This window comes from Bos indicus, chromosome 3, assembly GCF_029378745.1.
Source record: "Bos indicus isolate NIAB-ARS_2022 breed Sahiwal x Tharparkar chromosome 3, NIAB-ARS_B.indTharparkar_mat_pri_1.0, whole genome shotgun sequence".
NCBI lineage: Eukaryota > Metazoa > Chordata > Mammalia > Artiodactyla > Bovidae > Bos > Bos indicus.
In genome coordinates, this window is record NC_091762.1 from 83241244 (window position 1) to 83266188 (window position 24945).

At 33.9% G+C, this 24945-nt stretch overlaps 2 protein-coding genes across 11 annotated transcripts in view; one reads left to right on the plus strand and one right to left on the minus strand.

Moving 5' to 3' along the window:
• Window positions 1-24945, plus strand: part of DOCK7 (dedicator of cytokinesis 7) — a 209569-nt gene that overhangs the window by 59669 nt on the left and 124955 nt on the right. For all 10 annotated transcript variants that reach the window (XR_011565855.1, XR_011565854.1, XM_070786435.1 and 7 more), the window contains one exon: window positions 174-336. Coding sequence is in view for 8 of the 10 variants with exons in the window: in XM_070786435.1 (XP_070642536.1) it covers window positions 174-336 (163 nt within the window). In the remaining 2 variants the exon portion in view is untranslated. The remainder of the gene's footprint in view (window positions 1-173; window positions 337-24945) is intronic.
• Window positions 9969-19608, minus strand: ANGPTL3 (angiopoietin like 3). The gene is made up of 7 exons (XM_019957346.2): window positions 19028-19608; window positions 17029-17139; window positions 14602-14716; window positions 13498-13611; window positions 12700-12795; window positions 10825-11088; window positions 9969-10479 (listed from the first exon to the last, which is right to left on the minus strand). Exons 1-7 carry the CDS (start codon window positions 19520-19522, stop codon window positions 10295-10297), a joined length of 1380 nt encoding a protein of 459 aa, XP_019812905.2. The 5' UTR covers window positions 19523-19608; the 3' UTR covers window positions 9969-10294.

Consider the following 24945-nt stretch of genomic DNA (forward strand, 5'->3'; position numbering starts at 1 on the left):
CTGTTCTCTATGACTGCATGTCTGTTCCTGCCCTGCAAACAGGCTCATCCATTATCATCTTTCTAGATTCCATACACATGCATTAATACAGGATACTTGTTTTTCTTCTTCCGAATTACTTCACTTTGTATGACATGTTTACATTGTTTTTATAATGTATTTTTTGTATGCAGCTCAGCTGAAGATAGACATTTCTCCTGCACCTGAAAATCCCCTTTACTGCCTGACCCCAGAGCTGCTTCAAGTGAAGCCTTACCCTGACAGTAGAGTTAGACCTACTAGAGAAATTTTGGAGTTTCCTGCAAGGGATGTCTATGTTCCAAACACTACTTACAGGTAACGCATTTTAATTTTGGAGAATTCCTGAAGTAAGGTACTGTATATTCTAATATTAATATAGAATGAAAGTCTTGGAAAATCCTTTGCAGCTTTGCTACTTATTTCATTTCTTACTTCATGATTTTGCTAATAGCTGTAATGCATTTAGCTCTTACTGTGTAATAGGTATGTTAATTACCTTACATACTATATCTTATTTAATCCTTATAACTTGAGGTAGGTATTACCTTCATTTTAGAAGTGAGTAAACTGAGGGATAGAGAGTTCATACCTAACTGTGTTGGAGCTAACATGTGAATTGTGGGTTGCTAGGTTAAAACATTTGAACTTGTAGTTACTGTATTTCCTCAGACGTTCTTATTAGCAGAATCTAACATTACACATGAATTAAATGTATGTACCTGTACTATGTTCTAATAATAATCAACAGTATTTGGTGTGATTCTATATTATAAGATCCCCTGGAGAAGGAAATCCACTCCAGTACTCTTGCCTGGAAAATTCCATGGACTGAGGAGCCTAGTAGGCTACAGTCCATGGGGTTGCAAAGAGTCAGACACAACTGAATAACTTCACTTTCACTTTCACTTTCTGTATTACTCAGAATACTCGACATAAGATTGTTGGATAGGATTCTAGACTGAACGCTGCATAACTCCAGGGGTACCATTTATATGTTCTCTGTATGAATGAGGCTCCCTTTGTTTGTGAATGCTGGGACCAGGACTTGACATGTCTGTTGGGATATCCAGCAGGGCACCTCCGACACAAGTTTCTGCCTCAGCTTCCTCACTTTAGTATATTTCATCACCATTTACCCAATTGCTGAGACAAAGTGTTTGGAATCAAAATGATTTCTCTTTTTTTGTATTCCTCACATTTACTCCTCCAAGAAGTTTTGTAGGCTCTGCTTCAAAATGAATCCCAAATCTAATGCTCCTTACCTCCTCCACGTTTGAAATTCTACTTGTCACCATCCAGATCAGCACTGTCAAACAGAAATATAATGGGAGCCACATTTGTAATTTTCAGTTTTATAGTTTCTACATTAAAACAATAAACAAGTGAAATTAATTGTAATCATAGGTTATTTAATCCAGTATATCTAAGATAGTATCATTATACCATATAGTAAATGTCAAAAATTCTTTTGCTTTTTTTCACTCCTTTATCTTCAAAATCTGGTGTGTATTTTACACTAAAAGCATGTTTCAGTTCAGATGCACTGCATTTCAAATGGTTGATAATCAATAGAACTAGATACTAGAATACTGGATGGCTGCTGATCTAGAATTTTGTGTACATTTTTAAATTTGATCTTCTTACTTCTACCCATGCTTCAGTCAGTTCTCAACATTGTAGTCAGAGAGATTTTTAAAAGATATAAATCAGATCATTTGGTCCTGTGTCTTAAAGTCCTCTAATGTCTTCTATTTTAAGCAGAAAAATAATGAAGACTGTAAGACTATATGATCTAGCTCTTGCCTTTCTCTAACTTCATATCCTACTAATCTCTACCTTGCTCATTTTAGCCTCAATGGCCTTTTTGTTCATCCTTGAATAAACAAAATTCTGCCCAAGATTTTTTTATTTTTTTCTTCTCTTGGCCTGTTGTGTTTTTCTCCAAATCGTCACATGACTTGATTCCTTATTCAGTCATATATCTATCTACTTAAAGGTCATTTTCATCACCCTACCTAAAAGATCCATTGCTTCTCTCCTCCAGCTTTTACCCTTCCTTATATTTATCATTATCTGGCATTACAATATGTATTGAGTTGTTATATGAATGTAATTACTGTAAAGGGCAAGGGCTTGTCTGTTTTGTTTACCACTTTATCTCCAGCATATAGAATAGTGTGCTAGCACGTGGAGAGTACACAGTAATACTTATTAAATGTGTTAAGAAACATGACACTATATAGTGTTATGAATGGGATTTAGAGTCGCACAGGTATGGGTACGATATCTGACTCCACTGTTTACTGTTTAGTAGCTTAGAACAAATGACTTAGTTTATTGGCACTCAGTTTTATTATCAAATGTGGGGATGATAATACCTGTCTTCTTTTGTGAGGGTATAGAGCACAAACTATTGCAGGTGATTGGCATTTAATGCGAGTAGAACTCCTGGAATATAAGGTAAATGAAATATATACTACTTTTAAAAGAAACATGTGTAAAAGAAAAAAAAAAACAGGTTAAAAAAAAAAAAGAAACAGGTGATACAAATATTCTCCTGTAAGTTTTCAGTTCAGTTCAGTTCAGTTGCTCAGTCGTGTCTGACTCTTTGTGACCCCATGGACTGCAGCACACCAGGTCTCCCTGTCCATCGCCAACTCCTGGAGTTTACTCAAATTCATGTCCGTTGAGTCAGTGATGCCATCCAACCATCTCATCCTCTGTCGTTCCCTTCTCCTCCTGCCTTCAGTCTTTCCCAGCATCAGGGTCTTTTCAAATGAGTCAGTTATTTGCATCAGGTGGCCAAAGTATTGGAGTTTCAGCTTCAGCATCAGTCCTTCCAGTGAATATTCAGGACTGATCTTCTTTAGGATGGACTGGTTGGAAATCCTTGCAGTCCAAGGGACTCTCAAAAGTCTTCTCCAACACCACAGTTCAAAAGCATCAATTCTTTGGCACTTAGCCTTCTTTATAGTCCAACCCTCACATCCATACATGACTACTGGAAAAACCATAGCTTTGACTAAACAGACCTTTGTTGGCAAAGTAATGTCTCTGCTTTTTAATATGCTGTCTAGATTTGTCATAACTTTTCTTCCAAGGAACAAGCGTCTTTTAATTTCATGGCTGCAGTCACCATCTGCAGTGATTTTGAAGCCCCCCAAAATAAAGTCTGTCACTGTTTTCACTGTTTCCCCATCTATTTGCCATGAAGTGATGGGACCAGATGCCATGATCTTAGATTTCTGAATGTTGAGTTTTAAGTCAACTTTTTCACTCTCCTCTTTCACTTTCAACAAGAGGCTCTTTAGTAGTTCTTCACTGTCTGCCATAATGGTGGTGTCATCTGCATAGCTGAGGTTATTGATATTTCTCCCGGCAATCGTGATTCCAGCTTGTGCTTCATCCAGCCTATAAATTTTATATATATTTTATTATATATATATAGATATATGTGTATATATATATGACTACTTAAAAGAACATGGAATAAAGAAGTGAGCCATGGTTGGTATTGAACAACTTAGATGTTATCAACCCTATCTCTTATCTAGTATATGACTCTCATGCAGAACATTCCTAACTTGTGTGTATCTATCTTTCTTCTACTTGGATTATTTCAGAGACAGGGGAAATGAAAACTGGGGACTTTGAAGGATCTTTTCTTTCATTTTTCTATTTATCTTTTAAAATTTATTTACATATATAGATTTTAAACAAATGATATGAGTGTACTTAGAGTTCACTTTGTGCCATAAGGCTTAAAGTTAAAAACAGAGGTCCTTCATCTTGTTCTAACCATCCTTTCCCTACCTTGATGTCTAATCTTTATTGTCAGTCACTATAGTCAGTAGTGACTTTATGGTCTGTCCATTTTTGCTCCTTCTTTTGTTGCTTTACTCCTTGTTTTTAAATAACATGTTCATGCAGCTGTTTCTTGATTCTCTTTCAATGTAAAATACCTACTGATTGCTATAGAAGGTGAAGATTTAACTCTGATATCCTCTTCCTTAAAAAAATACATACACTTGCATAAACCTTGAAAAAAAATACTTGTCATCTCTGTAAAGCTTCTTGCAATACAGTAAAACCCATCAGATTATTTCCTCTTTTGTACCTTCCTTAGTCTCTTTGCAACTAAATTATATGTTAGTATGGCAGGGGAAGTTTTCAAGGCTCACTTGGCTTACTGTAGAGTTGTTGTCTTGGAGCCTGTTGGCACCATTTTCCTAGAAATTCTGTTTGCATTTGTTTTGCAATGGAGTTCTTATTTCCGATGTATTTTTTGTTCTTGGTTTACTCATTATACTGAGAGCCTTCAGTATCTCCCTGGATTAAGGTGTTGGAAAGTACCTGGCACATATTAAATGCTCGATAAAAGTTAGTCATTAGTGTTAGGCTTAGTTGCTTATTTAAAGATAAACAGAGCCTTAAATCTTTTAGGTTGTAGGTTATTGTTTTGTCAAATAAACATAATCATGTTGTTAGACATATGATTGTCCTTGGGATTACACATATGAATTTAGAAAAACAGTTTTTATGTTTGAGATGGAATCCTTGATTTTATATTTTCTAAAATGTCATTGAAACCCCATTTTGTAAAGGCTTACTGCTGCTGCTAAGTCACTTCAGTCGTGTCCGACTCTGTGTGATCCCACAGACGGCAGCCACCAGGCTCCCCCATCTCTGGGATTCTCCAGGCAAGAACACTGGAGTGCGTTGCCATTTCCTTCTCCAATGCATGAAAGTGAAAAGTGAAAGTGAAGTCGCTCAGTCGTGTCCAACTCTTAGCGACCCCATGGACTGTAGCCTACCAGGCTCCTCCGCCCATGGGATTTTCCAGGCTTACTAGGGAGATTGTTAATCTTATTTTCATGACCTTGAACTGCACATTTCACACCAGTTGAGTAATTTTGCCCTGTTTGATTTGCCATGAAAACACTTTGGACTTTGATAAAAGGGCCAACATTTGGTTACTTTCTTTTCCATTTTCAGAACTATGTTGGATGATCACTTAGTAGTAAATGCATAAGTACAGTGCTTGTGGTTCTTATGGGAAAAAAAAGACATTTGATTATTCTAACACAATGTGGAATATGTAACAATATATTTGTAACAGGCTTTATAAGGAAGTAATTAGATACACAATAAATACTGATTCATGAATGCATTTTTAATTAATGAATAAGTTAATCAATTACTGTGAGTTATGCTATTAGGAAGAAAAAGTACAAGCATGAAAACATGCTGATACTAGATTGACAATGTGTAAATAGATTATACTACAGTAAGTAACCCTGACACAAGAAATGTATATACTTGCTCTCGGTAAAATTTATACTAGTTCAGTGTAATCTCTTGATATAGACATTTTGTAGTAATTCACTAAAAGCAAGTAAATAAGCTATCTTTTGTGCTCTCGGGATTTTTGCTGCTGTTTTTCACTATTTTAGTTTTATAATTTGCCAGATTTATTTTTCTGTCTTTAATTGCTAAGTGCCAGTTGAAGGGGTCCAGATAGTGATGCTGCAAGGTTTCAGAGAAAAGCCTCCATTTACTAGGATATTTGTGAAAGAAGTGAGATTATTTTTGCTTTGTTGTGGTTCAGTTGCTTAGTCATGTCTGATTCTTTGTGACTCCACGGACTGCAGCACGCCAGGCTTCCCTGTCCTTCAGTATCTCCTACAGTTTGCTCAAATTCATGTCTGTTGAGTTGGTGATGCTGTCTAACCACCTCATTCTCTGCTGTCCTCTTCTCCTTTTGCCTTCAATCTTTCCCAGCAGCGGGGTCTTTTCCAGATGAGTTATCTCCTTGCATTAGGTGGCCAAAGTATTGGAACTTCATCTTCAGCATCAGTCCTTGCAATGAAGTGTTGATTTCCTTTAGGATTGACTGGTTTGATCTCCTTGCAGTCTCCAGCACTGAATTCAGAAGCGTCACAGGAGGCAGTGACCAAAACCATCCCAAAGGAAAAGAAATGCAAGAATGCAAAGACAACAAAAAAGGTTGTCTGAGGAGGCTTTACAAATAGCTGAGGAATGAAGAGAAGTGAAAGGCCAGGGAGAAAGAGAGAGATATTAGAATCTTATTAGGATTTTATCTTAAATCTAAGAATCGTGCCTTAAAATTGCACATGAATTATGTTTTCTACTTCATAAATCCACTTCATATAAAAATAGTTATTTCCTCCCTAAAACAAAAAAGTGATATTCCTGGGAGATGTGTCATGTTAATCCCATGGGCTTGCATTTGTCATTTAGCTGTGCCCTCATAAGAATGTGTACCCCAATTAGAGGTGCATAAGCCTACAAAGTAAGATTCAGATCTCTTCCAGGTGTTCAGGGTTTCTAAAACCTGACCCCAAAATACTTGTTTATCCATTTCCTGCCCAACACAAACCCTCGGCTCTAATCAAAATTATTTATTTCAAAACCCCACTGTATACTTTCCTAATGCCATTTCATTTTTCTAGAATGCCTCCCTAAACCTTTCTGCTTGGTAAGGTCCTGTATATACTTCAAGTAGCACAGGAAGACTGTACCACTTATATTATGACTTGAGAGCCATGTAGTTAATTTTTCTTAAACTAGGTTATCATATGATGATAGATCTTCCTTTAGAACTGGGGTTCTTAGTACCCTTTGGGAGTCTTGTGAATCCTCTGGAAGTATGGTAGTGCCATTTAAGGTATATAAAGAAATGAGGAGAATGTGAAAAAGTAAAAGGGAAGACCAGCAGAGGCAGTAAGGTTTTGATGGATTTGTTGTTTGTAAGTTGAGTTTGAAGAGGCTATAGGATATGAAAAGGAGAAATGGCAGGTGGCAGTGGAAGAAGGGGAACTGGAGAGAGAGATACGTAGATTTGGGAAATTTATTCATGGAAAATAAATGAATCCATGAGAGTAGATAGAATTTCTGAGGTCCGAATAGATGTTTGAATATTTTACATGGGTCCACAGTGCTAAATACTAGGAAGAAATAGGGCATTAAAGATGGACTCAGGGACTTGCCTGTCAGTCCAGTGGTTAAGACTGCATTTCTACTGCAGAGGAAGTGCAGAATCTGCATGCTGCGCTGGCTCAGCCAGAAACAAAAGCAAACATGGAGAGTAGTAGTACTGTGGAAGCAAACTAGCTGAAGGTCAAGTTTGAGAAGAGAATATTGTTATTAGTAAATAGTAAAGAAATCAAAGGGAATGTGGACTCAGAGGTCACTGGATTCGACAGTTGCGTTAGTGGTGCAATTAGAACCCTTTCGGCAAATTAGTGAGGACTGAGGACATAATTTTGTGAAGCATAAAGAAAAAAATCCTTTCTCTAACAGAATTCTCTCTCAATCGGAGCTTTATATGCAGGAAAAAACTCAGTATGCCTGAAAGAAACAAAATGCAGCACATTATGTGAGAATTTTTAAAAATTGGAAAACTGCGAAAAAATTGTTATATTAAATAACATTATTTTACATTTGAAAGCTTCCTACTTTTTGGGGGAAAAAAAGGCCATTTTGGCACTTTTGCTTTCAAAGGTCAATTTTGACAGCTTGAATGTGGTTCTGAAAATGAAAACTATTTCCTGCCTTTATTTCTTTGTATGTTTTGGAACAAAATATTTGTGTAGGATCCACATAAATCATAAATATTTGAATGTGTCATATACTAAAAATATATATTGAACAATTTAAAATACCTAATGGTGAATACTTATTGAGTAATGTGAGTCACTACATTACTTGGACACAACAACTCTGGAAAATTTTTAGAGATGGGAATATCAGATCACCTTACCTACTCCTGAGAAACCTGTATGTAAGTCAAGAAGCAACTTGTTCAGAATGGGAAAGGAGTACGTCAAGGCTGTATATTGTCACCCTGCTTATTTAACTTATATGCAGAGTACGTCATGCAAAATGCCAGCCTGGATGAAGCACAAGCTGGACTGAAGATTGCTGGGAGCAAATATCAATAGCGTCAGATATGCAGATGATACCACCCTTATGGCAGAAAGTGAAGAGGAACTGAAGAGCCTCTTGATGAAGGTGAAAGAGGAGAGTGAAAAGCTGGATTAAAACTCAACATTCAGAAAATGAAGATCATGGCAGCCAGTCTCATCACTTTATGGCAAATAGATGGGGAAACAATGGAAACAGTGAAAGACTATTTTCTTGGGCTCCAGAATCACAGCAGATGGTGATTGCAGCCATGAAATCAAAAGACCCTTGCTCCTTGGAAGAAAAGCTATGACCGACCTAGATGGCATATTAAAAAGCAGGGACATTACTTTGTCAACAAAGGTCTGTCCTGTCAAAGTTATGGTTTTTCCCGTAGTTATGTATGCATGTGAGAGTTGGACCATAAAGAAGACTGAATGCCGAAGAATTGATGATTTTGAACTGTGGTGTTGGTGAAGACTCTCTTTTAAGAGTCCCTTGGACAGCAAGGAGATCAAACCAGTCCATCCTATAGGAAATGTGAATATTCATTGGAAGGACTAATGCTGATGCTGAAGCTTCAATCCTAATGCCACCTAATGGGAAGAGCCCACTCATTAGAAAAGACCCCGATGATGGGAAAGATTGAAGGCAGGAGGAAAAGGGGATGACAAGAGGATGAGATAGTTGGATGGCATCGCTGACTCAATGGACATGACATTGAGCAAGCTCTGGGCGATGGTGAAGGACAGGAAACCCTGGCGTGCTGCAGTCGATGGGGTTGCAAAGAGCTGGACATGACTGGGTGACTGAGTGACAATGATGACAGAACTTCGGCACTATCCTTTTTTTCTTTTTTTAAAAAAATTAGTCTTTAAAAATTGAATTTAATTCAAGATTTTATTTCTCTTTGATGGTTTCTTTAGAAACTTAAAAAAAATAAATACTGACAAAAGATATTACGGTCAGAATATCCTCTAATTATCCTTAAGTATTTAGAATTTATTTAAATTAGAAATAGTACAATCATACTCCTATTAGATGTCAATAAAAAACTACAAGAATGTAAATGTTTGTAATTTAGAGGACTGAGTCTTTAATGAATTTGGAAATGTTAACATTCCTCAGACTGTTTGTTTAATCATTCAGTAACTTTTTATGATTCTTAATTCTCTTTGAAAACCTCCAAATTAGTATTAGACTTACACTGTGTCCAAGGGAAATAAATTATTAAACTTTAATTTGATGTCACAAACACATTCTTCCTTACTGTATTTTGACAAGATCACCTTGAAATTATTTGTTTTTCACAACATTAGGAGTTATAATATGTATAGAGTCCAGACAATATGCAATGTGGGAGACCCTGGTTTGATTTCTGAGTTGGGAAGATCTGCTGGAGAAGGGATACCCACTCCAGTATTCTTGGGCTTCCCCGGTGGCTCAGCTGGTAAAGAACCCACCTGCAGTGAGGGAGGCCTGGGTTCCATCCCTGGGTTGGGAAGATCCTTTGGAGAAGGGAACAGCTACCCTCTGTAGAATTCTGGCCTGGAGAATTCCATGGACTGTGTAGTCCATAAGGTCGCAAAGAGTGGGACATGACTGAGCGACTTTCACTTTCAGGAGTTAAAATATGTATAGAGTCCAGACAAGTCAACAAATAAGGTACAATGATACTTGATATTTAAAGTCAGTATGACTTAGCAGTTATGATCTACTATATTTAACAGTGTGAGCCTATTTCAATACAGTATTTCATCCTGCTTCATTTGGCCTCATAAATAAAGCATACCAAACATTTACTCCAAATTATTTTGTTGCAAAATTAGTATCAATTTTAAAATCCATGTTACTGATTTTCACATGTAAAATCAACTTATTTAATTTTAGTTTTGAAATTAATATTACATCATTTAAGAATTGTACAATTATTAATTGTTTATATTTATTCAAGTGTAGAATTTTAGCAAGAAAAGTATTTTTTTAACTGAAGAAGTTGTGCAGTTAGCTAACAAGATGACTTTAAACATAAAAATTTTTTTTATTTTATTTAGGGCGGTGTTTTGAAATTTCATCCAGTGGTTAAACTTTAGAATCAAATTCTAAAATTTGATTCACACATCACAAAATATATGAATAAATGATTGTCATAAAATTTTGATTGAGAATGGTAAATGGTGTTCTTTGAAGTGATGTGATGATATGTTTAATATTAAGTTGGTAGTGGCTTTAATATAAAGAATTTATTTCTAAGCCTTCTATTAGGGGTATAATACTGGATTTCTAAGCCATTATAATATGGGATGAGTTTAATGTTTAATTTATTGGCTTTTACATTTGCCTCAGTTCATTCAGAATTTTCTGAATCTGATGGATGTATCAGCATTTTGGTTGCTTTGATGGAGTACAGCCTTCCATCTTGAGACTTCCAGCATATTCCTTCTTTCCTCTCTGGCTTAGCTTTTGCTTTTGGCTTGTTGTATTTACCATTTAGGTTGTTTTCCCCACATACATCATGGTACCACCAGCCTCCTAAAAAGGATAGATACACAGTTTAATAGATACAGACTCATATATAGTTGCTATTATATTTACCCGGTGAGTGCATCTTCAGTTATATGCATAGTTTCCAATTTTAAATGATTTATATGTCTCATACATCTGATCAAAAATAAAATATCTGAGAAAGGTTAGAGGTAAAATGCATAATTGAACTAGAATCAAATTACCACATATGTTAGGAGACATTTACATACAGAGAAAATGTTTATTTTGGATTCGTATTTTAAAGAGTTGACATTGAAAGATATTAGCTATTACTCTGGAAAGGTATTTTGAAGATACTAAAATAAAGTTTTGATATTAGGAAGAGGATACCTGAATTACTTTCTGGACAGTTGAAATGTCCTTTGGCTTTGTGATCCCAAGTAGAAAACATCAAGTCTTTGTGTTCCGGAAATGCCTTGGGGCCATTGCCAGGAATCTCAGCTAGATGTAGTGTATAGTTGGTTTCGTGATCTCCCAAGTGAAAAGAGTATTCAGTATAATACTTGTCTTTCCAGTCTTCTAGCTCGATTCGTAAGATATAGTTAGATTGCATTACTATGGAGTATATCTTTTCTAAACCCAACCAAAATTCTCCTGAAAAAAAAAAGTTGTAGAAATCTGTGGATTGTTAACTGTAGATGAGGCAGTGACCATTTATTTAGAGAGTTTTTGTTTTTATTTTTTTGCTGTAAGTAGCTTAATTGTTTTCATCTTGAATCCTTTGATTATTTTAGAGTTTCTTAAAATATTTGTTTTAAAAACAGTTTTATTGAAGATAGTTATATTACAACAACTGTGAAAATATGAATGGGCTGCCTAGAGTCTGATTATCCATTATAAACTGGATAGTATCAGGCATATTTCACAGGTGAAACCTATTAGACTATTACAAGTATTTATAGGGCTGGTCATTGGTAAAATGTTATCTAACTTTTGGGTGCTTATGTATACTGGCTTTATAATCAGCTGGGTTTTTTTTAATACCCATATACTATGAAGAGATTTGTTAAGTATTTCTAGAGACTTGGATAATAATGTTATTTTCCTCTCATATAGTCTTGGCCTTTGATATTTTCTTGGTATATATGTTTTCCTTGTAGAAAAAGAAGGAAATAAATTTTTAAAATAAAAACCATTATTCTTAATAACTTTTTGCTATAGTTTAAAACATTTTATTTGGAATGAAAAACATAACATAAATACAAACAGTTCTCTTTAATCACCACAATTAATCTCTCTTTAATTATCCCTTTTATTAAAGCATTTAAGGGAAAAAAGTCAGAATTTCTTTACTGCTGTTGAATCAGTATATTTCATTTTAAGAATTGCAAACTACAAATGGCTTACGTCCTTGAAGAAATAAATGAGTATTCTGGACTGTCACTCTTAGGAAAAGACTTGATCCTACAAAGCATATCACTGATTATACCTTTTAGTTTGGGATTTAATTGGTAGTTTGAATCTAAAACTGTTTAAGTAGTCAAATAGTCCTGAATATTTAAAAACTTGCCATAATAATGGATGTTACCCATTTTATGAATGAGTACATGGCATAACTCATGGATTTTTATAATGTGCTTTTTGGATTTTAAACCTCTATCTTATTTTTATTTAGCTTATTTTATTTTTTACCTTATTTATTTTGTGATCAAAATATAATAATTTGCATTGAATTACCTAAATTTATTTTGAACCACACATTGTATAATATACATTTATAATATTTAAATAATTGAAATCTAAACATTTTTTTTAGATCTGACAGTTGACAGCTTCTTTGTACCTTCCAACTTCCAAATAGTTGATATCTAAAATGTTAATAAGAAAGCAGAATGACCACTGATAGGATGGTTTTCTTTGTAGCTCCTTCATAGCATTTACTACTTATTTGAAACATATAGTACTTTTAAATCAAAATTATCTTTTAAAATCATAATTATGATAATCAGAAGCCATCCAGTTAAATTGTGCTAAGTATATACATAGAACAGACATGTAATTATGGAAAGTATAATTCAAAAAAAGACAATGGTAATAAGTTCAGTACTTACAAATGTGTAACTATTTGCTAATAATTTCTAAGAATGCTGGGACTGTACCTCATTCATTGGATTTCTAATGCCAAATCCACAGTGGGCTTTATTAATAGATTTTTAATAAATATGCTTTAGTTAACAAGTGAATTAATGTATGAAGTCATCTTACCATCAAGTCTCCCAAAACCATACTTGTAGTTTTCCCACGTTTCATTGAAGTTTTGTGATCCATCTATTCGATGTTGAATTAATGTCCATGAACTACCTGAATATAAGGAACAAATTGTATTTTCAGTAGACTGATGCTGATAGTTGTAACAAAATACTGTTTTTTTGTTTGGTTTTTATTGGTGGATGTATAAGGTAGTTATTAACATTGTTGTGGTAGTATTTTATTATTTATTGTGGGCCCAAGAAGTTAAATGAAGGGCAACCAATTAATTTGTCTTAATAAACTTATTGACAGCAGTCATTTTAGATTGTTTTTTAGAAAAAAAGATGGAGAACATTGAATGAACACATAAGTAAATATATAAATAAGACAAACGTATGTACTAGATCTAGTACAAATATATGTGCTAGATACAGATATACAGATATATATCTAGATCTAGATATATATAACTACTTGTGTTATATATATTTTATTTTATGTGTATTCAGGACAAAAATAAGAGAATTAGCCTGGTAGGCTGCAGTCCATGGGGTCGCTAAGAGTCAGATACGACTGAGTGACTTCACTTTCGCTTTTCACTTTCATGCATTGGAGAGGGAAATGGCAACCCACTCCAGTATTCTTGCCTGGAGAATCCCAGGGACAGAGGAGCCTAGTGGGCTGCCGTCTATGGGGTCGCACAGAGTTGGATACCACTGAAGCGACTTAGCAGCAGCAGCAGCAGTCTTACTAATAGGTAGTGAGTAACCTTAGCTTACTTACTATTGTCTGTTTCTCTTAGGCTGGTTTTACCTGATTTAACATCACAGTAGACATTAAAAACTTGAGAGTTGCTAGGTCTAATGGAGTAGATGCCACTTGTATGTTTGCCTTGGTTATAAATGATGGTACAATCAGCAGGAATGTCTAGAATCAACAAAATGTTATTACATAAGATACATTAGTAAAGAATGATATCTTTAGAGCTTGAGATTTTAGTTGAAATTCTATGGAATTGTGACTTTCGTCTTTAGCCTTTTTTAGTAATGTGTTATTGAAAAACTATTTTATGCTAAAACATTTTTATTAGATGGCATGTTATATGAAGAATATCAAATAGTTATTACCAAACTGATTTTTTTTTTGAGAAAGTGACAAAATGAGAATTTTAAGTGCTCTTTCCCCTAGACCTAGGAAAAACATAAATAAAATTCCACATATGAGATATTAGTATAGTGCTTGGTGCGTACTAGGTTGTCAACAGATTAATGTGAAAAGAGTGAACATACATAGAAGAAACTAACAAAGACCTTTTTTTCCCTGTATTAATTACATTAAAAATAAATGTGTTTTGAAAATATATCATTTTGTTGAAGCTTGGTTGAGAATGGAGACTTTGTCTCCCCATCTTTTTGCTTTTTGTATGGAAAGTAGAAATCTTGAAGAGAATGCCATAATCTTTCCATGCATATTCAACAATTGTTAACATTTTACCTTATTGCTTTATAAACAAATATGTACAAATATGAATTTTATTGTGCTATTTGAAAGCCATTTGCAAACATCATGACCCTTAATCCCTTAGATACTTTTGCATGCATCTCTTAAATGCTCTTAAACATGAGATTATTCTCTTACATAACTGTAATACCATTTTCCATCTAAGAAAAGTAATGATTATTACCTAATAGCAAGTCTATATTCATATTTCTCTGATTGTCTTAAGAATGTTTTATTGGGTTTAAAAAAATCACTAAGATCCAGTTTAGGTTGACACATGTTTGTTGAATGTATCTCTTTATTCTTTTTTAGTCTAGAACAGTCTCTGAGAATAGGGATTTTTGATGGAAATGTCAAAGATAGAAGAAAAATTTGATAATAATAGCTTCAAGACAGAAACGCAGCAAATTATCTTACCATCATGTTCTACATTTTTTGTTTCATTCGAGTGAAAAGAGGGAGTAGTTCTTGGTGCTCTTGGTTTAGAAGAAAGAGAAATTTCTGTGGATTCTTTAATACCAGTTCTTCTTAACTGATAAAAGAATACAAATCTACTTTTAAAAATTTGAATATTTAATTAGGGGAAATCTGAGTTAATAATATATTATTGTTTTCAATGGTAAGAGGGATAAATAATGCTATACATATTATACAGACTTCCTGTTCTCAAAATATTTAATTAGGCACATTATTTAATGAGTTCAAAAAATAAAGATACCAAGGCAAAAAACAGAAATTGATCAAAAAACAGCAAGACCAAAGGCAGAGACTTTGCTTAAAGTATTTTAATATGTTCTATTTATTTATATGAATGTAATATATATTCTGTTCAGTGACAGAGGCAGATTTCAAATTTCATAATTCTCAGTTGTAGGTCTTAAGATATAATAATAGTAATTTGAACAAGGTTGCTTTCTTGATAGTTTTTGACATGTAAATGTATTTGTAGAGGTAGCAGATTGGCAGGTTTATTTGTTTGCTTTTCATATATTTAATATTTCATTGTCTGTTTTGCTGGGTTTGCAATTTATTGACTGATAGTTTGTGTTATTGATGACTTGAAAAAAGCAGAGTATATAATATCTTGTGTTAATAGTGTTAGTTTTTTGATATCAGCATAAATGGCATTTCTTAGGATACAATTCACTAGGCTCTCTTGTAAAGTTCACTTATTGTATGTTTGTCTTTTCTACTAAGTGACTGTGGTCTTAGAGTAACTTAACTTTAGAGTTTGGTTTGTAAATTTAAATTTGAGTAAGTTGTGTCAGATGATCTAAGGCTTCTCCCGACTTAGAAATTTATTGTTTTAAATTCTTCATACATTTTATTACTAGACAAGATGTATACCATTTTATAATAGTGACATTTTACTTTTGTAAGTAGGTTCATTTACTCATAGTAAAATATGTAGGAAAAAAGAGAAAAATAACATACAGTAAGACAGAAATTATGGGAATTAAAACTAGTTGGAAAAAAACCCCTTTTTGGACAATTAGCAAAAATAGCCTACTAAATAATGATTGATAAATTAGCAAAAGTAAGTTACTAAAATTATGAGTCATAAAATTACTAAAACATAATGTGTTTGTTTAGTGGAAATTATAATATTTGTTTTATAGTCCTTGGCATCTATTTTTTTAACCAGTTTCTTCAAGTCTGTATTATTTTTGAAATTCCTGAATGGCTGTTTAATAGTATTAATTCTAATTAATATTTTTGAACTATGGTAGTATATATTGGAATGCTTAGATTTTGGCATGGCTTTATTCCAAACAGGTATCTTCCTTCCTCACCTAGCCAGTTATTTATATTGTAGATTAAATTATACTGTTAGGTATTAAACTTTAATTATTAGGCATGTAGCTTCTAATAATTATAATAATATTAATCACAGCAAGTTTTTATTGACTTGTTTATACTAAATGTGACATTACCTTTATTAACTCAGCATGTATTTATTAAGTGTTTACTATGTATCAGTGTTCTACATTTTGGGGTCTACAGCAATTTAAAAAAATGAGAAACTTCTGTACATGTGGATCTTACATTCTAGTGCAGGGACAGACAGAATAAATAACCAAATATATATATATATATATATTATATTAAATAAAGGTAAGTGTTAAGAGAAAAAAGAGAGTAATGAATGAGGTAGCAAGTTTCAAGCATGGGTGTAGGGGATTGAAATGTCTGATTAAATTATCTGGAAAAGATTCTTTGAGAATTTTGTATTTGAGAAAGACCTAAAGGGAATAAGAGTGGGCCATGCCAATACCAAGATGAAGAGCATTCCAGACAGAGAGCAGCATAGGCAAAGGCCCTGAGATAGCAACTTGTTTGATGTGTTTGAGAAGCAGTAAAAAGGCTAGTATGACTGTAGAAGAGGAAATGGAGTCAGTGAGATGATTAAGAATCATCCCAGTCTTTTTGGGCCACTGTGAGGGAGATGTGAAGCCATTGTGGGGTTTCAAAGAGAGACATAGTGTAATTTAAATTTTAAATGAATCTCTTTGGCTGCTATATTGAGAATGTACTTTGCATGAATTCTTTCTTTTTTCTCACAGCCATCCTATAAGGCAGGTTCTCTTATTGTCTACCTAGAGTACTTGAGGAAACAGAGAGAGGGGTTAAATAATTTATTCAAGGTCACACAAAAGTTTTAGAACCAGGATTCAAACCCAGGTAGTTTACTAGCTTCAGAGCCTGCAAACTTAACAGTCATGCTGATGTGATCCTTTTATTCATTATCCAGCTATAATTATTGTAAATAATTTTAGGGTCCATATTTTCATAAACCTTATTTTTATGTAAAAGATTGGACATACTATTAAGATATTGACTTACCTGATTTTCTATTTCTTTTATTTGACTTTGCTGTTGGTTTAATTGTCTGTATTGTTCTTCCACAATCTGAAGAAGGTCTTTAATGCTATTATCTTGCTGCTCTACCAAAGTCTGGATATAGATTGTAGGTTGGTTAGAGATTTCTTTCTTTCCTGTTACACTAGACTTTTTTTTTTTTTAAACTTTCCATAATTGTATTAGTTTTGCCAAATATCAAAATGAATCCGCCACAGGTATACATGTGTTCCCCATCCTGAACCCTCCTCCCTCCTCCCTCCCCATACCATCCCTCTGGGTCGTCCCAGTGCACTAGCCCCAAGCATCCAGTATCGTGCATTGAACCTGGACTGGCATCTCGTTTCATACATGATATTTTACATGTTTCATTGCCATTCTCCCAAATCTTCCCACCCTCTCCCTCTCCCATAGAGTCCATAATACTGTTCTATACATCAGTGTCTCTTTTGCTGTCTCGTACACAGGGTTATTGTTACCATCTTTCTAAATTCCATATATATGCGTTATTATACTGTATTGGTGTTTTTCCTTCTGGCTTACTTCACTCTGTATAATAGGCTCCAGTTTCATCCACCTCATTAGAACTGATTCAAATGTATTCTTTTTAATGGCTGAGTAATACTCCATTGTGTATATGTACCATAGCTTTCTTATCCATTCATCTGCTGATGGACATCTAGGTTGCTTCCATGTCCTGGCTATTATAAACAGTGCTGTGATGAACATTGGGGTACACGTGTCTCTTTCCCTTCTGGTTTCCTCAGTGTGTATGCCCAGCAGTGGGATTACTGGATCATAAGGCAGTTCTAAACACCATACACAAAAATAAACTCAAAATGGATTAAAGATCTCAACGTAAGACCAGAAACTATAAAACTCCTAGAGGAGAACGTAGGCAAAACACTGTCCGACATACATCACAGCAGGATCCTCTATGACCCACCTCCCAGAATATTGGAAATAAAAGCAAAGATAAACAAATGGGACCTAATTAACCTTAAAAGCTTCTGCACATCAAAGGAAACTATTAGCAAGGTGAAAAGACAGCCTTCAGAATGGGAGAAAATAATAGCAAATGAAGCAACTGACAAACAACTAATCTCAAAAATATACAAGCAACTCCTACAGCTCAACTCCAGAAAAATAAATGACCCAATCAAAAAAATGGGCCAAAGAACTAAAAAGACATTTCTCCAAAGAAGACATACAGATGGCTAACAAACACATGAAAAGATGCTCAACATCACTCATTATCAGAGAAATGCAAATCAAAACCACTATGAGGTGCCATTTCACGTCAGTCAAAATGGCTGCGATCCAAAAGTCTACAAGCAATAAATGCTGGAGAGGGTGTGGAGAAAAGGGAACCCTCTTACACTAGACTTTTTAATATCCTATAGGACTGTCACAGTCTAATTTTTTAAACTAATAGTATATTAGAAAAATGAATATCGGCAAACCTTTTCCCCTTGCATGCTTCTTTCACATAGTACATACTTCTGTTTTTGTTTTTTATTTAAACTGTACCATCTCTAAAATCTGATTTCCTGAACTTTAAACTACTTCAATTACATGGGGAAAAAAAAAAACCCAGCATTTTAGTGTTTTCTATTTACTGTATTACTTTTATACATTTTAAAGATAAAATAGTTACACAAGTTATATTCCTTTAGCTTTTTACTCGCCTTCAGTAATTCACAATATTGTAATAGTTTAGTCTTCTAAATTTCATTGCTTAACTGACTTGTAATCTTCATCTGAAATGCAAAGTTCAGTTATTTTCATAAATAATGTTAGGGAAACAAAATCCAGCTTGAAATTATAATAGGAAAATTTATTTCCTGGAGGCTTTTTTTTTTTTTAATGAGAAAAATATAGTGTTTCAGCAGTTCAACTAAGTATTTCAAGTAGCATGTCTTAAAATATTTTTTTGAAAAGATCCACATTGAAAGCTTAATCATGCTCTTTAGTTTCTACTTACTTTAAGTGAAGTTACTTCCAGGTATTCCTGAATTTGAGGTTGATTTTTAATTAAATCGGTTAATTGGTCCTCCAGGTATCTCACTTTCTGTTGCAGTAGAATTTTCTCTTCAAGGAGACTTTCAAGTTTTGAGTCGAGTTCAAGTGACATGTTCTTTACTTCTTCGTTTTTGACTTGCAGTTTGGATGTCGCTCTTCTAAGTTCCTTTTCTTCTTCTTTGATTTCATTGGTTTGCAGTGATAAGTCATAAAAGGACTGATCAAATATGTTGAGTTTTTGAAATATGTCATTAATTTGGCCCTTAGTCTTATGAACAAAGTCTTTAAGACCATGTCCTAACTGAAGTAGGCCATTGGCTAAAATTTTTACATCATCTAACATAGCAAATCTTGATTTTGGCTCTGGAGATATAGAGTCAAGTGATGTATAGTCTTGGTCAGTTCTGGAAGAAATAACTAGAGGAGCAATAATAAGAAAGAGCTTGATAGTGTACATTTTTATCCTAATTATTCACTTTCAAGCGATTTGGAATTTGTTTTTTTCCTGGGAGCATACCAAGACTTCTGAACTCTCTATATAACACTATTTGCCACAGACACAGTAAGGTTGGCAGGTCAATATAGTTAATCATTAAGCTGTGTAAACTTGTATGAATGTAACCTTCCAGACTGAGTTAGATCAATGCTAAATGAAATCAAAGAAATGAGCAACAACCTTAATTGATTATTTAAAATGGTTATTGTATTTAATTTTGCTGTATTGTAAACTGCATTTTTAGTGTTAGGAGATCTACCTATTTTTAAAAGCTCATTTTAATTTGTCATGATTTTTAAAGAGATTTACAAATAAATATCAAACTCTTTTGACAGATAAATTCATCATTAAAGCTGAGGAAAAATTAATGAATCAAGTATGCATTTCCTAAATTGTATTTTAGTTTTTTTTTTAAACAGTGATGATCCCCAAAAATGTGTTCTCTGAAGCCTTCCTCCACATCTGCAGGCGATGTTAATGCTGTATTCCTATGCTACTCTATATGAGCTAATGTGTGATTATTTATTCCTTATTATTTGTCACTATAATTATTTGTTTGTATATTTTTTTGCTTCAGATGGTCTATCTAAACCGTGTTTGTATATAATCACAAAATCCCATATCTTAAAAGGTATTTCATCCTTTTTCTCTGTTATATTCTATGTCTCTGTGTTCTAGCCTCTTTCCCCTGTACCCACTGGAAGACCAGTAGATTATGTGGTTTCAGTGTCAAGAACTATTTGCCCATTATAAATTTTTCTGTAGTTTGTGAACTTGGGAACAATATTCATGATCTAAATTTAACAAAACCTTTCTTTTGATCATTTAGCATTAAGGGCTTTTGGATAGAATGATTACAGTAGATGTAGTAACCCATAGTGGTTAAGAGTTTCATTCTGGAGAGAGACTAGCTGAATTGGAATCCTGACTCTGCTGGTCTTTAGTTCTGTGAAATTACTTAGCTTTTCTGTACTCCTTTTTTCTTGTCTATCAATTGAAGATAATATCCACTTTATAGAGTTTAAAAATTAATATTTTAAAGCACTTAGAACAATACCTAGTGTTTAGTAAATACAGCATGGTATTCAGATCAGATCAGATCAGTCACTCAGTTGTGTCCGACTCTTTGCGACCCCATGAATCTCAGCACGCCAGGCCTCCCTGTCCATCACCAACTCCCAGAGTTCACTCAGACTCACGTCCATTGAGTCAGTGACGCCATCCAGCCATCTTATCCTCTGTCATCCCCTTCTCCTCCTGCCCCCAATCCCTCCCAGCATCAGAGTCTTTTCCAATGAGTCAACTCTTCGCATGTGGTGGCCAAAGTACTGGAGTTTCAGCTTTAGCATCATTCCTTCCAAAGAAATCCCAGGGCTGATCCCCTTCAGAATGGACTGGTTGGATCTCCTTACAGTCCAAGGGACTCTCAAGAGTCTTCTCCAACACCACACTTCAAAAGCATCAATTCTTCGGCGCTCAGCCTTCTTCACAGCATGGTATTATGTACTAGCTATTGTTTTGTAATTAGAAAGTCAGTGCATTTATGTAGTAGTACAGTAATATTTTATTGATAAATATTATCTAATCTTATGTTAAGATGACATAAGTTTGGAAATTTTTCTAGAATCTGGTTTTTCTTTTTTTTTTTTTTTTCTTCCAATTTTATTTTATTTTTAAACTTTACATAATTGTATTAGTTTTGCCAAATATCAAAATGAATCCGCCACAGGTATACGTGCGCTCCCCATCCCGAACCCTCCTCCCTCCTCCCTCCCCATACCATCCCTCTGGGCCATCCCAGTGCACCAGCCCCAAGCATCCAGCATCATGCATCGAACCTGGACTGGCAACTCGTTTCCTACATGATATTTTATATGTTTCATTGCCATTCTCCCAAATCTTCCCACCCTCTCCCTCTCCCACAGAGTCCATAAGACTGTTCTATACATCAGTGTCTCTTTAGCTGTCTCGTACACCAGGTTATTGTTACCATCTTTCTAAATTCCATATATATGCGTTAGTATACTGTATTTATGTTTTTCCTTCTGGCTTACTTCACTCTGTACAGTAGGCTCCAGTTTCATCCACCTCATTAGAACTGTAGAATCTGGTTTTTCTTACTTTGGTCTCTTGAACCTTGGTAAATACAAGGAATTATTTCTTTTGTTTAGCTTGGGTATACTTTTTCTAAGTGTCCAATATAGAATGTAAATATTTCTGTTTGTAAGAGAAATAAAGAATGCAAGTAAATAAAGTATACAAATACTTCCAGTAGTGAAGAAGAAAAGCAAAACAGTTTTCCTTCGTCTTCATCTTCATTTTACCTTTACCACTGATGCATGTTATGAAATTATAGAAGCGTATGTTGAACTAGTGAAAAAATTTGAATTTTCTCCCCCCTTTAAAAGGGATATGTTAGTGTTGTGATCATTGGTCATGAAGAGGGTGTTTCAAAACTTGTCTTAATTGAACTGTCTCCTTTCCTTGCTTGAAACTATTGACCCTGATATTTCATTCACTTTCTAGTTGAGGGGCAATTGAGACGGCCAGCTTCTTGTTTCTCTTGTACTCTAAGCTGTTTATTGGTAAGATCTGTATCTGTTTTTAATTTATATTCCATAGAGCACGTCAGTAAATTCCTTACATGTTGGAGAAACTAAATTTTTATTGAATGAATAAGATAATGATAAGTCTTAACATGGGAGTTTTTCAAACACAAAATTTGCATGTAATAGATACTCCTTTTTAGTATTGGAGGTTCTTTACAACGAAAAGAATTTGAAAAGTAGTCCCTTCCAGTGCATGAAAGTAACTGGATAATAATACCAAAGAAAGGTTATGTATAGGAATTTCTTTTTCTTTTAGTTAATGTGCTGGAATATTAATACTTTCTGTTGAAGTTGTAGTTGTAACGCTTCACATATAATGCTAAAAGAGATTAGAGGCAGTGGTTGCATATTCTTGGTTTATGATATTGTCTTTGGGTAGAAATATCTGGGTAATTTTTTTCTTATAGTAGTTCGACATGTTATGAAATATAATTAAAATAAATAAATTCTCTAATTACAAGCTGTGGAAGAGTGTCAACATGGGAAATGTAATGTGTTTAAACAGAACCCTGACCAGATATAACCAGTAATGTTATAAAACCTTAAAATTTTTATGCTAAAGAAAATAAGAAACTAAGCAAAATTAAGACCCAATTTAAGGATTCCCAGTTTCTACGAACTAATACTCAAAACTTCTTAGCTGCATGGAATTTTAGGACATTTAGGACCTTTGTTTAAAAAGTGAAGCAGAGTCTTTTATCCTCTCCCAGGTTGTGCAATCTTATGGAGATTTGGCTTCCAAATAAAACACAAGGCATTTTGGATCTTGTATCCCTGTTAATTTGAATATAGTATGTTCCTACTAATTTTTTCCTTTTTAACTGTGGTCATTTGTTTTTGAATTAATATATTTGGTAGAAAGACTAAAAGTAACTGAGAAAAATATTTATAAATAGAAATATTTATATGAACTAATGAAAAAGTAATATATTAGTTTCCTTTTCTTCTAGAATAGTACTGGCCAATGGAAGTACAGTGTGAGTTATTTATGTAAAAAACTGAAAAAAGATGAGTGAAATTAATTTTAACGTATGTTTTATTTATCTGATATATCAAAAATTACCATTTTAATATACCAGTATGAAATTGTTAATTAGGTGTTTTATATTCTTTTTTCATACTGTCTTCCAAATCTGGTCTGTATTTTATACTTTCAGGATATGTCAGTTAGAACAGGTCCACGTAAAGTACTCTGTAGTCTCCAGGCAAGAATATTGGAGTGGGTAGCCAGTCCTTTCTCTAGGGGATCTTCCTGATCCCAGAATCAAACCCGGTCTGCTGTAACACAGGCAGAATTCTTTACTATCTGAGTCACCAGGGAAGCCCTGTATTCTCACTAGACTGTATTATTGGACAACAAAGGTCCAGAAGGTGAGTGACCTTCGAAGGAATCATTTTATTTATCTTAGCTTTTTTTCCTATGTCCATTAACTGGCATTAATAAATGTTTAATTTTTATACTGAAAGTACTTAATGTGGAAACCCAGATATTTGAAAATCTTTAAAATATAAAAATCCTCACTCTTCACTACAAACATTTTGGGGTCTATCATACCAGTTCCCTTGGATGACTGGCTAAATGTAATTTTTATTTAACACAAATGAGAGTATGTTATGTATAGCTCATGTTTTTTATATATGTACATTGATTTAAGACTTTAACATTTTAAAATTTATTTTTATATGAGTGCCTGTGTATTTACCATATCCTTTTAAGTGGCCGCACAGTGTTTTATTACATAGATGCACCTTAACTTAATCATCTCCCTATCAATGATACTTTAAGTTGGTTGTAATTTTCTGATTATAAACAATATGCATAGAAAATATATTTATATTTGTATATAAATATTTTCATATGATAAGTTCATAGATGTTAACTTTCAAAGTAGATTTCTCTTTGCAGATTATCCTAAAAGGATTGTGCCAGTTTACATCCCTACCAAAAAGATATGAGAGTTTCTTTTTTCTCATTAATTTTTACCAGTATTTTGAATGAGCAAGACAAAAAATATTGATAAACCTGGTAGGCAAATATATCTAGTTGATTTTGCTGTCTCTCTGTCTTGCTCTCTTTGTGAATTATCTGGGTATTATCTAAATCTCCCTCTCCCCATCAAACTCCCTGTCCCATGTTTGTTTGTCTTTCTGACCAATTTTAGGAATTATTTACATGTGATGGATATTAACTCTTTGTCATCTATGTAACATCAGTGTTCTTCCAGTTTGTCCTGTCTTCCACTTGTGTTTTTGGTATCCCCTGCTCTGTAGAGGCTTTAAAATTTGTCTTTTATGAATTTTTGTGGCTCATGCTCAGAAATGTCTTCCTTACCTATAAAATAAGATCTCTTTAATGCTTTCCTGTTAGTTTTATTTTTATTATTTAAAACTTGGGTTTAATCTAGAATTCATTTTGAAAAAGTGGTGAAATATGAAATCAGCCTTAAAAAAGGCTAGTCAGGTATCTCAACAACTCAACACTCTTTATTGATCTACCTTCTCTATGTTAACTTAAAATTCCTCTGAAGGAGTATTACAAATGCAGGGTAAAGACTTACTAGATTTATGTGGAACTTTATTAGTGGAGTTAGTAGTCAAAAGAACCTGGTCTAAATGCGTGCGTTTCACCTTCAGAGGCAAATTGAATTTAAAATTGTATTACTTATATTAGAAATTAAGCATAGCTTAACATTTAGTTAATTCCCATTTCACTTGAAAATCCAAACTCCAGAAGAGTTAAGTAAATATTTATGTGAGTTCTGTACTATTCATTCA